This window comes from Teleopsis dalmanni, chromosome 1 (genome assembly GCF_002237135.1).
Source record: "Teleopsis dalmanni isolate 2A chromosome 1, ASM223713v2, whole genome shotgun sequence".
Classification (NCBI taxonomy): domain Eukaryota; kingdom Metazoa; phylum Arthropoda; class Insecta; order Diptera; family Diopsidae; genus Teleopsis; species Teleopsis dalmanni.
In genome coordinates this window covers 87,107,721-87,125,738 of record NC_051846.1, presented here as the reverse complement: position 1 = coordinate 87,125,738, position 18,018 = coordinate 87,107,721, and the positions used below count along the sequence as shown (strand labels likewise).

The following is an 18,018-nucleotide window of genomic DNA, read 5'->3' as shown; positions in this document are numbered from 1 at the left end:
TTTTACAAAAGCTATGGAAGCAGAAAAGCTAAACATTGGCTGGGAAAAGTGTAAAATTTACGATGGAACGGATTTAATGATATCTTACAAGTGCCAGGGCTTCAACCATAGAGCGCCTTACTGCAGGTATGACGAATGTTGCCGTAAATGCCATCAAAGACATCGCACTCGCGATTGCAATGAGGAGCCGGTTAACAAATGCATAAATTGTATACGTGCAAATGAGAAGCTAGGCTTGGGCCTTGACGAAAATCATGCAGTGCTTGACAAAAACTGTCCCGTGTATCTCAAAACACTTGAACAGAAGAAAAAGAAAATCGGATACTAGCAGAGAACAAACAAATCGTGCAGTCCTCTCCCTGGGCCAAAAGGGTTGAGCGTTGGGTTCACAACCCGCCTCGTCAAACATATTGTGACTCATCATCAACCAAACAAAAAACATAAAACAAGTCAAAAAAAACGGAAGCGTGATATAATTCTGGGAACATGGAACGTACGTACGCTGCTGAGAGCAGGAGCACTACAAGAAACAATTAAGCAAATGGAAAAGTACAACGTTGACGTGCTAGCGGTCCAAGAAGTACGGTGGGAAGGATGTGGTGAAATTGAATGCAACGGTACAAAATTCCGTTTTAGTGGTAACGCTGAAAGGTCTGGTAGGTCGGGGACTGGATTTCTGCTCAACAAACGAGTGGAAAAATCGTTTTTGGGCTTCAGACCAATAAATGACAGAATATGTGTAATCTCCCTTAAAGGAATGTTTAGCAAATTTACGCTGATAAATGCCTATGCTCCAACAGAAGACGCAGATGATATCGCTAAAGAGACCTTTTATACAGACTTAGACGAGACATTGTGCAAAATTCCATCACATGATACAAAAATATTACTTGGAGACTTCAATGCAAAAATTGGAAGAGAGCAATACATTTCTAATGTAGCTGGCTTACACTCACTACACACCGTGTCATCAGACAATGGTAAACGGTTGTGTCAGCTCGCAACTGGCTCCGGTATGTACATTAGCAGCACGCATTTTCCACACAAAAACATACATAAGGGGACATGGCAGCTACCAGGCTCAACAACAGCCAACCAAATAGATCATGTTCTTATAGACCATATTAAGAAATCGTTTATCCTTGATGTTCGTAGCTGTAGAAGTGCGAATGTCGATAGCGACCATTTTCTGGTAAAAGCCACAGTAAGACAAAGTCTAAAGGGCGTGCGTAGAAATTACGGATCTAGAAGGAAAAAATGGGACGTTGACAAGTTACATGATAGCGAAACGGTCCATCAATATGAGCAGAGAGTAAACGAATCACTTAGACATATCACGAACTATACCAATATAAACGAGCATTGGAAAGTTTTTGCAAATTCAATCACAAAAGCAGCAGAAGAAACCGTTGGTGTGAAAAGAAATCGTAGACGCAACAATTGGTTTGATAACGACTGTGCAGTCGCAGTGGAAGCTAAGAATGTAGCCAGGGAGCAAATGTTAAATGACAACAGCACTAATAATCAAAACAACTACAAAAACAAACGAAAAATAGCAAATATAATATGCAAAAGAAAAAAAAAAGAAGCCGTCAATAGAGAAATCCTAAACATCAATAGAGATTTTGCAGATCGAAATGCTAAAGGTTTCTTCCACAACATCAAGCATCAAACAAAGGGTTTTCAAGCGCGAATCAACATGTGTAAAGACAAAGATGGGGAACTACTAGTAGAAAAAGAGGGCATTATCAAAAGATGGCAGGAACATTTTCAAGAACTTTTCAACATTGTTTCGGAAAGTAATAACCTATCCTTAACAGACTTAGCTACAAGTACAGAACAAGAACCTGAACCCAGCCTTGAGGAATTTACAGAAGCCATAAAGCAAATGAAAAACGGAAAATCACCCGGTGAAGATAGTATATCAGCAGAGCTCATTAAACATTGCGGAGAAAGCGCAAAAATAGAGCTGTTTACATTAATCAAGCGTGTCTGGGCTGAAGAAAGGCTGCCGGAAGCGTGGCTCACTGGCGTAGTAGTACCACTGCACAAAAAAGGTGACAAACTAGATTGTAATAACTACCGAGGCATAACGTTGTTAAGCTCATGTTACAAAATTTTTACATGCATTTTAAACAAGCGACTAAAGAATGCAGCGGAGGAAATCTTAGGTGAATACCAAGGGGGCTTCAGACCGAATCGTTCAACGACCGATCAAATATTCCTGCTTAAACAGAACTTGGAAATGAGTTATGAGTTCAATGCAGTAGTGCATATCCTTTTCATCGACTTCAAACAAGCATTTGACAGCATCGATAGAAAAATGATACAGGAAGCTCTACAATCACTCGGGATCAATCAGAAGCTCATAAAACTAATAATGATTACATTGTGCAATACAACTGGAAAAGTGATAGTGCAAGACAGTCTAACAGATGCCTTTGAAATTAAAAGTGGAGTGAAGCAAGGTGACTCGCTTTCAACTACCATTTTCAACCTAGTCCTTCACGATGCTATTAAGTCACTGGTGGCAACAGGGAACATATTCAACAAAACATCACTGACCATTGCCTACGCAGATGACATAGCCATCCTAAGCAGATCACTTCACTATATGAAAGAAAAGTTCATCGACTTACAACTCAGAGCTAAGATCGTTGGGCTAAACATTAATGAGAACAAAACAAAATATATGAGGGTTGGAAGAAACATGCACAGCCGAATTTTAGAGCCCTTTCAAGTTAGTGAGTTTACGTTTGAAGAAGTTGAAAGCGCCAAATACTTGGGTGTCCTTATTAATAAAAACAATGAAATCAGTGTTAGTATACAAGACAGAATTGTAGCAGCAAACAGAAGTTATTACGGACACGCGAAAATCTTCAAATCTAAAATCGTGACCAGAAGTGCCAAACTACACGCTTACAAGGCAATCGTCCGCCCGGTATTATGCTATGGGGCCGAAACGTGGACTCTAACGACAGCAGATGAAAACCAAATTAGAACATTCGAAAGAAAGGTGCTGAGAAAGATTTATGGTCCCATCCGCCTGAATCAAGAAGAATTTCGTCGGCGTACGAATGCTGAACTACTACAACTTTGTGATGGTGAAGATGTGGTGAAGTTCGCAAAGTCGCAACGCTTGAGATGGTTAGGACACGTCATGAGAATGCCGGACGATAGACCACAAAAGCGAATACTCCATTTCACGCCGTATAATGACCGCAGCAGAGGTAGACCGCGTATAAGATGGCTCGACAACGTGACTGAAGACATCAGGAAAATGGGTATACAAAGCTGGAGATCTAAAACATCATGCAAAGCAGAATGGAGAAAGCTGGTTGATGCAGCTAAAGCTCACCCCGAGCTGTAACGCTGATGATGATGATGATAATATATATTAAATAAAATCAATCTATTTTATTTTAGATCGTATTGAAAATTCTTAAAGTGAGTGAAATTATGTTATATGTTGCGTGTTAAACATAGTGTATTGTAATGTGTAACTAAAATGTCTTTTGAAGTTACAAGTATCGTGTTGGTGTTGTTGCTTGCTTGTTGTTATATTGAAACTATGTAGGATGTAAATATATGAATATTTCCTTCCATACAGAAGAACGCGAAACAGTGGTGATGGAAGTTGAAGCGATATTAAAATTACGACCATTGACTTCAATGTCCAATGATTCAACTGATTTGACAGCAATAACTCCAGGACACTTATTAATTGGAAAAGCTCTTACAGCTCAAGTAGATAGGCGGTCAAAACCAGAAAAACATACGTTATTGTCACGTTGGAACAAAGTTTTCCAGTTAAAACATAATTTCTGGAAATTTTGGTCTAACCATTATTTGATGGAACTATATAACAAATGGAAAACACAATCTAAATACATACAATTAGGAGACATTGTTAAAATCAAAGAAGACAACGTCCAAATGATGCAGTGGCTCTAGTGGTGAATTGTACATGTGTACGAGGGTTGTATGGACGGAAATTTTTAAACCAAATTTTCGCGTGCATAAATATACACCGAAATTCATTAATATTTATTTTCACTACCACTAAATTCACGAATATTTATGTTTTGTTTGTAATACGAGTGTTTTGTTTGAGTTATCTTGATCAACTAACTTTATTATTTTACATTATACAATATTTACTTAAACTACTTACAGGCTAGAGTTTCCAACTTTATATAGTTAAAATAATTATTAATATTGTTGAATATGACATCTCGCTTCTTAAAATTGTAATATATTCGAAATATATGTTCTATGTATAAGGTTTAAAGGTATGTATATTATATATTATTCAAATAATATATTCATAATATATACAGCAAATATATATTGTATTCATAATATATATTTGCTGTTGTTTTCTGCTGACGTTGATGAACGGTGTTTTATTTGATTTTGATGACGTCTCACGTAACCGTTGGACGTTTTCACAATATAAACCATGCATCCTAAGTTTTTAATAATGACTGCTTCTACCCACTTCGGACCTCGACCATAATGTTTAATATACACGGTTTCGTTAGGCGAAAATTTAGTTGAACGAGTGACGGGTTTATTGTTGTTTGGTGGTGCTGATAACAGTGTAAGCAAAGTACGTGGCGCACGCCCATGTAACAATTCTGCCGGTGACTTCCCTTCGGCATTAGGAATAGCTCGGTATGTCGCTAGATACTTTACCAAAGCCAATTTAATCGATAACCCATCATCAATATTCTTTTGAACGGATGATTTGAATGTACGTACGAACCTTTCCGCGAGCCCATTTGATGCTGGGTGAAATGGTGCTGTTTTAACATGACTTATGCCATTACGAGCACAGTATTCAGCGAACTGGTCGGAAGTTAGCTGAGGTCCATTGTCACTAACTATAGTTTCAGGTAGTCCTTCTAATGAAAAAACTGCTGACAAAGCTGCTATGGTGTCAATAGTGGTGATAGTTTTAAGCTGTACCACAAATGGAAACTGTGAGAAAGCGTCAACTACTATTAGCCACATAGACTGGAACACTGGGCCAGCAAAATCTATGTGTACTCGTTGCCATGGTCGTTCTGGCTTTGGCCACTCGTGGTATTTTTGTTTCGGACTTGAACCCGCAATTTGACAAACACTGCATTGTGAAGCAAGTTTTTCGATGTCGTTGTCAATATTAGGCCACCAGCAGTGTTGCCTAGCGAGTTGCTTCATCTTAACGATGCCCCAATGGCCGTCATGGAGAAGCTTTAAAACTGACTGATGCAAGGATTGAGGTACAATGACTCGAGTAGCATCTGTCTGTAAATAAATCAAATCATCTAGAATAAAAAGAGCATACTTACGACGAAAATAAGGAAGCAAATCCATGTCGCCATCGGCTAATTTTGTCCGCCACCCTTCCGAAATTAAATTTTTTACACGTTTTAGTATGTAATCGTCTTTGTAGTGCTGTTGTAGCAATCCGACGTTGATAAGTGTGTCATAATTTTCTATTTGATAACAATGGTCCAACCTGTCGAACTCAGGATCTGGTCCACAAGGCAGGCGTGATAAGGCATCGGCATTTGAGTGATCGGCAGTTCTACGAAACTGTATCTCAAACTGATAAGACATCAATGTTATTGCCCAACGTTGCAACCGATGTGTAGACATTGATGGCAAATTTTTGTTTGGTCTGAAGATGCTTACTAAAGGTTTATGGTCCGTAACCAGAATAAATTTATGACCAAATAAGTAGTGATGGAAACGAGTAACTCCAAATATTATCGAAAGTGCCTCTTTTTCGATTTGGCTGTATCGAACTTGTAACGACACTTTTTTGGTGACGTTCAAAAATATTTAGTTTTTGCTGGGGTATCCTCAGCCGTCGTCCAGAGTCATTACAATGAATTTATTTTTTTCGGGGACGTAGGTTTTATAAAAAAAGAAAAGGAAACGTTCGTTTACTAGATTGAATTGTATAGTTTATTTACTTTGAAAGACAATATTCCAAAAGAAATTATTCCAACGTATGATAAAGTTATTTCAATTACAATGTGATTATAAATAAATTTATAGTTTATTTACTTTGAAAGATAATATTCCAAAAATTATTCCAACGTATGATAAAGTTATTTCCATTACAATGTGATTATAAATAAATTTATAGTTTATTTACTTTGAAAGACAATATACCAAAAATTATTCCAACGTATGATAAAGTTATTTCAATTAAAATGTGATTTTTAATTCAATAAAATAAGAACAAGAAATGTGCCTCTTCTTTAGCTCAGGCTCCTGTTGTATTTCCTATCGTACTTGTCGATGAGATCTTCACTTGCAGTAGTTTCCCGAATTTCCTCCTCTGTTGCCTAAGACCGACTCCTTTTACACCTCTGTAAGTTGCTTTAATTTTACAATTTAAAATTGGAAAGGAAACTGATTACAAATCTATCCTAGAAGAAGAAAGATATAGTACAACTCGATATGTATTATTAAAAGAAGGTATATGTATATATATGTTTCATAGACATATAATTATGGCCGTTGTCGTAACACCAACGCAGGACTTATATATTTCTGATATATGTTTCATAGACATATAATTATGGCCGTTGTAGTAACACCAACGCAGGACTTATATATTTCTGCTATATGTTTCATAGACATATAATTATGGCCGTTGTCGTAACGCAGGACTTATATATTTTTGATGTATGTTTCATAGACATATAATTATGGCCGTTGTCGTAACACCAACGCAGGACTTATATATTTCTGATATATGTTTCATAGACATATAATTATGGCCGTTGTCGTAACACCAACGCAGGACTTATATATTTTTGATATATGTTTCATAGACATATAGTTATGGCCGTTGTCGTAACACCAACGCAGGACTTATATATTTCTGATATATGTTTCATAGACATATAATTATGGCCGTTGTCGTAACACCAACGCAGGACTTATATATTTCTGCTATATGTTTCATAGACATATAATTAGGGCCGTTGTCGTAACACCAACGCAGGACTTATATATTTCTGCTATATGTTTCATAGACATATAATTATGGCCGTTGTCGTAACACCAACGCAGGACTTATATATTTCTAATATATGTTTCATAGACATATAATTTATTATAATTTTTCGGCGTAATACCACCTTGACGAATGTTCATAGACTCGTGCCTGCTTCAAAATTTAGCTGCCTTAAATACTCCTACGCCGGAGCTTTCGTCTAGCGTATTTTAAATTCTTCCGTTCGTTTACCTGCTGTGTTTCGCAGCGTAAACCGCTGTGCTTTTATTCTTGGCCGTGTAGCCGCTGTGCTTCTGATCTTGCCGTATTTCGCTGCGCTTTTGACTTTGTTTTCGTCGTGTTTTGTTTCGACAGTTTGTTATTTTAACACGCGTTTTAAATTCGTCAATAAACAATAATTTTTTGTTATATAAAATAAAATTATTAAAATTAAATTTAAATTATAAATTATATTAAATTAAATTTTAGTATTAAATTATAGTATTAAATTATAATATAGTTTAAATTATTGTAAATAAATTAAATTAACCAAAATTTCAATTTTTGTGAAATTCAATTCTGTGTTAATTCAGTGCCTAGTTTTTTATGTAGGCGGAAATTTGGTGTCAAAATTTCCGTCCTTACAAACTTGATGAGTGTTGAGCGTTTTTGATGCGAAAGCAATAGGGCGCTCTGTGCCGTCTGGATTTCGATGAGCAAGGACAGCTCCAATTCCATATGATGAGGCGTCAGTAGCTAAGACTAATGGTAAATGTTCTTGAAAATGTGATAATTCGGTTGCGTCTATTATGTGTCGTTTTAAAGCTTCAAATGCTTGTTCCTGCTTAGTGCCCCAAACAAATTTGATGTTCTTCCGACGTAAATGATTGATAGACGCGGCCAATTGCGAAAAATTTGGAATAAAGTTATGGTAATAATTCACTTTACCCAGAAATGCTTCGACTTCTTTAATGTTTGTTGGGCGTGGCAACTTTTTTACAGCCTGAACACCTTTTTCATCAGGTAAAATACCATTTGCACTAATTGTTCTACCTAAATATTCCAGTTTTTCCACTAAAAATTCACATTTTTTTTGTTTGCAACGAATACCGTTCTCAATCAAAATTGACAACATTTTTTCTAAGCGTTGACGATGTAGGTCCACCGTTTCGGCCGCGATGATTATATCATCAATATAATTACCACATCCTTCTACACCTAGTATAAGTTGCTCTAAATGATTTTGAAATATAGCAGGCGCGCTGGCAATTCCATAAGGAAGCCGCTGATATTGGAAAAGCCCTAGTGGTGTATTGACTACTAAAACCTTTTTTGCCTCTTCGTCCAACTCCATTTGCAGGTAGGCATCCTTCAGGTCGATTTTAGAAAAATATTTTCCATATCGGACAATATGAAGTAAGCTTTCTCGCGTTGGTAATGGATATTGATCGACACCGATTTGTTTGTTCACTGTTGTTTTGAAATCGCCGCAAATGCGAAGAGAGCCATCTGGTTTTGTAACCAATACAATTGGCGAAGCCCACTCACTAAATTTTATAGGTTTCCAAATACCACTATCAGTCAAGCGTTGCGCTTCTATTTTAAATTGATTTATTTGAGCGAATGGAATAGGTCGACTTTTACAAAATTTAGGCACGGCGTCTAATTTTAAATGTATTTTTGCTTTAACCTGCTTAATTGTACCTAAACCAGGTTCAAACAAAATTTTATTTAAGATTTATTTTTATTGGAAATATTAAAAATCAAGTAATTTTACAAAATTATTTTTAAAAATTTAATTTCATTAGTTAAATATACTATTTAGATATATAAATTTTATTAAATTTAAGATAAAAAAGTAAACGCATGTATAAAGTAAATGCAACAAACATTTACAAACAACAAGAAATGTCAAATCATAAAAACTTTTGTTGAACAAAACACAAAGTACACGAAAAAAGCACAAAAATCACAAAAAAATAAACAAATAGTACAAAAGGTTACAGCAGAAAAATAAAAGATTGCGGGGTATGATCGAGGACTTGGATCACTTTGAAAGTGACAAATACGTTGGCTTATTCAGCCTACTGGTTCATTAAACCAAAACCTGGCTCATTCAGCCAAAGTAATATAGACCTGGCCAATTCAAATTATTTAAAATTATTAAATCATTATCGTGTTTGTTTCCTCTAACCTGGCTCTTTCAGCCAAATTATTATATTTCTTAGCATAGGGCATCCGTTGTTTACGAAAGGAAGTTGTTATGTAGGCCTGTGTGGAAATAAAATGGTGATACAATAAGAATAACAGAAATATTACAGACATTACCTCGGTTTACCCGCGACGCCCATAAGCACGGCCAACGTCCGTACCGGTGGTTGTGTTTTTTTGTTAGGTGAGCGTGCACTTCACCATCTGAATCCGCACCAGATCCCATTGTTTAATTTTCTGCTTTGCGAATAATTTTTTTATATTAGAATATAATTTTATATATATATATAATTACTTGTTTTGGTTTCTTTTGATCAAAGTGACAGCAAAAGATTTAGGAGTTGTAAAGATCAATGCTGCCAGAGCAATGCACAATGGAAGTATTAGAATAAGTTATAAAAGGAAAAAAGCAGGTAATGCAGGTGGGGCGTTCGGAATGTACAAAAGAAAAAAAAAAAAACAATATTAACTGAAGGTGCAATGAACGACCTCCAAAAGTGTACGGGATGAGTTTACAACGGGTGAAATTACGGAAAGATGATAGATATAAAAAGAAAGAGTGTTTGCTAGCGGCCTTCTTGAAAAAGTATTTTGAAAGGTGACGGTCGATTTCCGCGGGCAGTTTAAAAAAAAAAAAAAAAAGTTTTGTACGATATATTGAAATATATTAGCTAATAGTGAATATTAAAGTTAGCTATTATGAGTGAATATATTAAAGTGAATATTTAAAATTAAAAATAAATAAAAACAAAAAAAAAAATATCTGAAATATCTGAATATCTGAAATTGAAAGCTATTAAATTATCATAATTAATAATTATGTGATATAGATTCATTAAAATATTAAGTGGCATCAACAAAGTAGCAAGACACGCGTTGTTTGTTGAGGTTCGAATGTCAGTTCGGTGCGGAAGATACTTTTCAGTTTGGAATTTGAAAATTCAATGTAAAAAGCGTGCGTACACTTGTCATGAAACTATTAAAAGAAAAATAAATGCTAACTAAACATATGTAAATAAAAATTTAAAAACAAAAAAAAAACAAATATTTACATGAAAATAAAATATTTTTATATTTGTTTGTAAGAACTCAACAAAAATAATTTACATTTTTGAAAGTTTATTATGTAAATAACAAAAATTTGATCAGAAAATAAAAAAAAAATTAAATTAAAATTTAGTGAAATTATTTATTACAAATTAAATAAAAATCACATAAAACTTATACATCAAGTATTGAACAACGATTGTTATAATTTCATTACCGCGGTGCAACAATCTCTCCACAACAACAACCACAATACCAACACCAAGAGTCAACAACAGTGAATAATAAGAAATTACCTTTAGAAAGGAAACAAACGAAGAAGCACACAAGCCTGAATTTAAGGGTCAACTACAACAACAGCTAAGTGGCGAATTAATAAAAAAAAAAAAAAAAAAAAAGAAATAATATTAATATACTATTTAAATAATATTAATATACCTGTTATATACCTATAATGTTTTTCTATAATATAATTTTCACAAGATTCTTATTAACATTAAGTTTTTAACATTCCATGTAGTTAATATTTGAATCCGATATAATTATATAACTAATTTATTTATTTTTAGAATGATTTTTTTTGATAATCTTTTCTTTTGCATATTCCAGTCCAAATAATTTTTTTTTTTTGTAAACTTAATTTGAAATTGTAATAGATATGTGTGTATATAGGCAGTGATTATCTACTGTTAAGGTCTTTAAGAGTGCAAGAGGGAAAAAGAAATAAAGGGATTAGTTTGTTTCTATTTGCAGGTGATCTTGCTGGTGACGTCATCAACGAGGAGTCAACGAACCTGTGTGTAAGAGTAACGCATTTAAAGAGTGTTACAGATAATACTTCTCTTTGTTTTTTTTTTTTCTCTTTTGATTTCTTTTGCAATTTTATTTTTTTGTGTGGATGTAGGTATACATACATATTACACCTTTCTTTCTCTTTAAACAAAAATTAAAGTGTATATATATATAAGATTTATTCCATTATTATCAATTTTTTTTCGCTAATATAAATTGTCTATCTTCTACTTCAAATTATTTTTTTTATTTTTTTTATTATTTCTAGCATTTAAAATTTTTTTTGTAATAAATTAAACGTAAAAAATATGTAAATTTAATTTTATTTAATTTTAATTCACATTATTTTGTTTTGATTATACGATAAATATAGTAGTTATATAATACAAATTGGTTGTTTTTTTTTTTTAAGCATGTCATAAAAGAACAAATGATGGCTTAAGGTTAAGAGATATATGTGACGGGTGTAAGTGAAGAAGGGGGCAATTTTAGATTGAGGTAAAAATAAAAATGAGTTAGACTAGGAAAATTAGGGAGCTGTAAGGAATTTAGTAGGACCTTTTACTTCAGCTCAATGGTAATTACGGAAGAGTAGTGAGGGTGGGTAGACAATACGGACTAACACTGGTAGACTCATTATTACAAGGAAATAGTTTTTTTATTTTTTGTTGTTATTGTTACTTTCCTTGATTTTTTTGTGGTGATCTACTTTGATCACATTTATTGCAATTTTTTTTGTTGTTTTGAACAATATTCTCTGGCACGATTGTTTTTTTTATTTTTTTTTTGTTACGATTCGAATGTGTTATAGCGGAGTAAATGACCCCCCATTTTCTGACCAGCTAGCTGGCTTCGCCACCGTGCCAGACTTTAACTCCGCACACATGAAAAATATCCCAAGATGTTTGAATGTAACAAATGGGGCCCAATGACGGTACTGACGAAAGAACAGAACTTTATTCGAACGACTGACCAACGACAGGATAAAAATGATAGAAGTCAACAATGGACATGAAGATGAACGAGGTGAACGCATAACAAACGGAGCCCTGGTTCAGGACAAACCAAACAACGAACAGATCAACGATATACTTTACTCTACATTACAGTCAACTGACGCACAGTAAACCAGCAGACAGGTGAACACGACTGACGTAGTAAATAACATGTAAAACATATTTTATATTTTTTTTAAATTTGTTTCAATTTCTTTTAAATATTCTTTTCTTGTAAATATATCTCATTGAATAGTTAAATAGTTAAATTATCACTGAAACTAAGACACACTTTCCATTAAAATTATGTTGTTTTATTCCAAATATCATTAAAAGCTTTTGTTTTGATCATTTTTGAAATGAAATTGCATGGGAAGAGGTGAACAACCTTGTTAGGTATTTTGCAGTGCAAATTGTTTGTTTACTTCAAGTAAACGGGATAGGTTTGCTGTAGTTTTAGCAAAATGTTTGGATTTTTTTTGTGATAATTTTTGTTGGACAGTGGGTTTTTTGTTTTTTTTTTATTGTAATTAATACTGAACAGATAGTAATAAAGAAAAAAAAAACAATAAACTATGTTAATATTTTTTACCAGTGTCAGACAGATTGATTGTATGACGGCTTGACAGAATTAGTGTTAGGTTTGTGTTTTGGCTTAATCGCTACAACATACATTCGAACAGGATAGGTTTGAGGTGATTAAGGTTTTGTTTTTGTTGCTTTAAATCACAAGCAAACCAGCAGCTATACTGAGGTGCCGTGAATCTGTTTGTCATATACGTTATACGTGAAATTCAGTATAGGAGCAGGTGATATGAATGTGCTGTGAATGATAGAGAGTATGAATGAAAGATGAAGTTGAAGCTGCCGATCATTTAGAATGAGTTCAGGTGGTTGTGAGGCTTGCTTTAGAAACAGCTTGTGAAAGGGTGGGTTTAGAATTTTAGTTGTGTTAGCTTTTGCGGTAGTTTAGACTGTAGCAAATTGTAAAGCAGCTAATAATTCCTAGAATTTATGGGGGAGACTAAAGACTTAGACGCGACTCAACTCATTTTCATTTTTTATCATTGCCCCTGAAATAATATCACTGAGAATACACCAAAGGTCATCTATATTCTTATTATTATATTGTAAAGATTACAAAATTCATTTGAATATTTAAGAGTTTTGTTATTTATACCAAATTTTGGTTTTGAAGTTAGCTTAGCTTGCTGAAGCATAATTTTAATTTGAGTTTTAATTTGGATAGCAATTTTGAGAGTATCCACAAAGTTTTTTTCTTTAGCTCTTTTAGTTGAAATTCGCAACTAAAGATTAAGAATTTATTGATTGGAATTAAAAATTATTTTAAGTTTAGGTGGAATAACTTTAAGTATTATTTATTATTATTTATTTTGGTGGATTTTTTTTGATTTCTTTACCTTTAAAAATCTTTATCCCTACGTAAATATACGTATTTTTTTTCTTATGCTTTATATTTAGTTTTTTTTTTGAATTTATTTTTGAATTTTAGTTAGTAAGCTTTACATTCAAATTTTTAGATTACGGATAGGAGTAGTTTTCTTTCTTAAGTTCTTTTTCGGTTTTTTTGAAATATATTTATTACTTAATACTTGATACTTAATATTTTTTTTAGGAATTGAAGTAATAACGATATTGAATAATTTGAATCAGTTAAATAAATAGGAAACCGTAATTAGTTATATTTTATATTTCCACTCGCGATCGTTCTCCATTAATCAAACAATAGAATTAAAGCGGACTAACTTCGTGGAGCGAAATTAACTTCAAATTGGTACTACCCAGAGCTTAGTAGTAATTTGAAGTTAATTTATAACAAGTTCTTGCTAGATAGAATAGTTTTATCTGAGTTCAATTTTTGAAATTTGTTTGTGAATTGCTATATTTATTAGAAATAGATCAGATAAGGATCAGAGGTGTAACAAATATGGAGCCTACATATAATGAAGTCGAGGTAGATGAAGGTGCTAGCAGCCAGGTAAGAGGTGCTAGACCTAAAACTAAGAGACGTCCCTTAACAGGAAAGTTAGCTCAGAAGCCAGAAATAAAATCAGACGAGAAATATGCACTCCAAAGATCTTTTAGTTTCGATAGTAAACTCGAACATTTAACTCTTGATAAGGTTAGCGACTCCGAGAGTCCGACCGAGATCGAAACCAGATCGAAAGACAGAGACACGGCAAGCAAAGGTAACAAAGAGTTACCTGGCTCGTCAATTAATGAAGAATTGGTTAGGCAATTTGCAGGTATGATGAGACAACAACAAGATTTCTTTACAGATTGTATTCAGTCTCTGAGAGTAGAAGTTGGGGCTCTCAATAATAGAATGAAAGAAGTAGAGGGGAAACCTTTAAGTACAAGTCCCCAACATGCTACAAATGTGAGTGTGGATTTTGATAAGCCATTTAAAAGGAACGTGTATTAAGAAAGATGGCACATCAAATTTCATGGCTCCAATCGAGATATGACGGTGGAAAGCTTTCTGTTTCGCGTCGAGAGAATGAGCAGTATGGTGTGTCATATCAGCAGCTGTTTACCGAATTTCATTGTCTGCTATCAGGTGATGCTCTGAAATGGTTCTGGCAGTTATTGGAACACCAAGAAGGTAATCGGTATTTCGATTATTTTCAGTTAAAACCAGAGTTATTAGCTCAGTTTAAATCAGCAGAAAGTGATTATGATATAATCAGAAGGATCATGGAGCGGAAACAACAACCTAATGAAGATTTTGAGCGATTCTACAAAGACATCCATGACTTGACTTTCAGGCTGAAAAGGAAAATACCGGAGCCAGATCTGGCCGCTATTATCAAGAACAACATCAGAGCAGGATTGGCTAGCCTGTTGTTTTCAGCTACTTTCAGCTCTTTGACCGATCTACGGAGGGAGTGTAACCGAGCTGAAAAATTGTTAAGAGAGAACAAAGGGAGGAATCAACATATCAGTGAGGTTTACCAGAAAGAAATAGAGTATAGGGACCAGAAAAATAACCCTAGATGGGGGGTAGAGGTAATAGGTTTGGAACATCGTGAGAAAGGCATGGATATGTCAAAAGTCCGAACTGATCCAGAACCGGAGAGATTGACCCGGTATAGAAGTGGGGTAAAGAAAGATGGTAATAACGATGTGGGAAAAAATATGCAAGATGGAGGGGCTCTTTGTTAATCACCTTTCCACTTAAATTTGTGCTATTCGTGCGGTATGCCCGTAGACTTTTATACAGTTAGGCAAGGTTCTGACCAAAAAACCATGTGTAAGTCACATTTTCATGATATGACGTGCCTTTTGTGCAACAAGAACTCATCCTATTGTAGATATGATGGTAATGAGGGAAACGGTTCAAGGACATGGACGCCCGGGAATCGATGTCCACAGAAGCCGAACCCGGGGTACAGATACAAGTAGAGAAAAGCAGTAACGAAAGAACAAGGGTAGTTAAACCACTACATCAACACAATCTGGAATGTGAAGAGAACCGAGAAAGAATTTTTAATGTTATAACGACATAAATTTTTACGATAAATTTTTGTGTTACATAGTAGCTAGAAGAAGAGAAAAATACAGTCTGTATGTTAAATAACTGCCACCGCTACACATAATATATTTATTAACTCACGTGAAAATAACTGAAGTAGACTTAGCTGAAAAAAACATAAAATTGAATTAAAATGTTTTTCAACATATCATGGACATTACCTGCGATCCTCGAAGCCAATGTACCGCGGGCATCGCTACATGCAATGTGCAGATGCTAATAAAAAAAAATACAATAAAATTTTAATTTTTGTTTTAAATTGTTTAATGAATGAATGAATGAAAGAACTTGTAAACACAGCAACAATGAACCATTATTATAAAACACGTTTAATTTTTTAACAAATATCTATTTGAAACAAATTTATAAATAAAAAGAAAAAAAAAACAACAAACACAAAATAATTTCAACATTCTTGGTTGTACCAATTTATTTTATACACATAAACAAAACAAAAAAAAACTCCGGCACTAACTAAGCACATCAACACTAGTTTTTTATTTCTAATCTGTTTAATTATATCTTCACATTTGGGGTTAAATATTATTGAATCCACAATATAAATATTTTTTTACCTTGGTTTAAATTATTAATTTACTTTATTTTCACTAATTTTAAGAAAACACACACAAAACACGGCGCGTAGTAAAAGTACTAAAAATCACGACGAAGTAGAAGAAAAGAAAAACAGTAGAACACAAAGTTCAACTTCACGGCGAAGTCAAGTACAGCAATGAATACCGGTACGCCACACCAAAAAGCTCCGGTATGCTCGATATAAAAGGAGGCACATTTCATATAATCGGGGACTTGGTTTTCGACAAGTAAAAGAACAAGTACTCTGGCTCATTGAGCCTTCTGGTAAATTTTACCAAATACTTGAAATTTTACTTTTCCAAAACGAGTATACTGGCCTATTGGTCATCTGGCACATTGTGCCAAAAACCTGGCTCTTTGAGTCAAACGTAGTTTGAAATTTTATTCCTCGTCTTATGTGTACTATATTTTTTTAACCTGGCTCATTGGGTCAAATAGTTTTATTTCACAGCACGGAGTAAACGTTTTGTTTTAACAACAGAGGAGGGGCTCAGGAAGTCACACTGTGGTTGCCAAAAATCTTTTTTTTTACAAGTAATATATTGAGAAAGGAAATTCTGGCGTCAATATATATTTTTTTTTTGATTATTATTAAAAAGCAAAAGGAATGTTTTTTTAAGGAATAATCACTTATTATAGGCTAAATAATTTATTTGGAATTTGGTTAATTAAACTTTGTTAGATCATAAGTTTTCATGGAATAAATAAAGATATATATAATTTATATATATAAAACAACGTTTTTTTTTGTTCTAAAACAACGTCTCAGCGAAACTATAAATAAATTGTCTCGACTCTGGACAACGGCTGAGGATACCCCAGCAAAACTAAAAATTTTGAACGTCACCCAAAAGTGTCGTTACAATTGGCGCCCGAGCAGGGACCGAGTTGTAGAAGAAAAAAAAAAGAACGCACTAGGAACATAAAGAACAGGGTACAAGGAACACCGAAAATACACATCTCAGAGTCCACCACTATGAATGACAAGTTTGAGGACTTCGCGAGAATCGCGAATCAAGTGCACAAATGGGCTGTGCATTTCAATGGCGAAACGAACCCACTACCATTCCTGGAGAGACTGGAAGGCCTCGCCGACAACCACAACATTTCCAAAGACATCCTGCCCAGGATGATGCTAGAAATACTCGAAGGGAGAGCCTTAATGTGGTTCCGAAATAACAATCGAAAGTGGACACACTGGTCAAGCTTTGTCCAGGACGTTCGAGAATTTTTCTTGCCCTCTAATTATTTAGAGCAACTAGAAGATACGATTCGGAACAGATAACAAAAGAAGAATGAGTCATTTCAAGACTAAGTCTTAGCACTACAAGAGTTGATGCGGTATGCCGAGTTTACAGAGGGGCAACAACTAAGCCGAATCTATCGAAACAGTAGGGCGGAATATCAACTAAACATCAAACCACGTGAATTTAGCTCCTTGGGAGAGTTGATCAAATTAGCAGGAGAATTCGAGCGACTTATTCAACTAAGCAAAACAGAGCGACAACACACTCAAGAATGGTCACCGCCAGTTTCTGTTCACAGAGTACAAACCGAAAGGGTGAACGTACGAAGTGCGTGCCGTAGATGTGGGGAAGCGAACCATTTTGCGCGAGGTTGCACAAAACCTAAAGTACTTTTTTGTTGGACTTGTGACATTCTGGGCCGTCGAACAATCGAATGCTGTAGGAAAAACCCAATTTATGGAAACCGTCAGAACCCATCGGAAAACTCTTTGGGGGTTGTCACGTCAGGCGGGACGACAACCACCCGATCATCTTACCCGTCAAATTAAAATCCAGTCACCCAAAACTGATGCA

The 18,018-nt window shown here is 34.5% G+C and overlaps 3 protein-coding genes across 3 annotated transcripts; 1 reads left to right on the top strand and 2 right to left on the bottom strand.

Annotated features, from left to right (window-relative positions):
• Positions 1-541: 541 nt before the first annotated feature.
• On the top strand, positions 542-3,954 carry LOC119686386. The gene is made up of 3 exons (XM_038100961.1): positions 542-1,500; positions 1,576-2,468; positions 3,611-3,954. The coding sequence occupies exons 1-3, from the start codon at positions 542-544 to the stop codon at positions 3,952-3,954; spliced, it is 2,196 nt and encodes a 731-aa protein (XP_037956889.1).
• A 402-nt stretch (positions 3,955-4,356) lies between these two features.
• Positions 4,357-5,646, bottom strand: LOC119686376 (uncharacterized protein K02A2.6-like). The gene has a single exon (XM_038100950.1). It carries the CDS (start codon positions 5,644-5,646, stop codon positions 4,357-4,359), a length of 1,290 nt encoding a protein of 429 aa, XP_037956878.1.
• Positions 5,647-7,604: 1,958 nt separating this feature from the next.
• Positions 7,605-9,437, bottom strand: LOC119686366 (uncharacterized protein K02A2.6-like). Its single transcript, XM_038100943.1, has 2 exons — positions 9,329-9,437; positions 7,605-8,704 (listed from the first exon to the last, which is right to left on the bottom strand). The coding sequence occupies exons 1-2, from the start codon at positions 9,435-9,437 to the stop codon at positions 7,605-7,607; spliced, it is 1,209 nt and encodes a 402-aa protein (XP_037956871.1).
• Between the last annotated feature and the right edge of the window lie 8,581 nt (positions 9,438-18,018).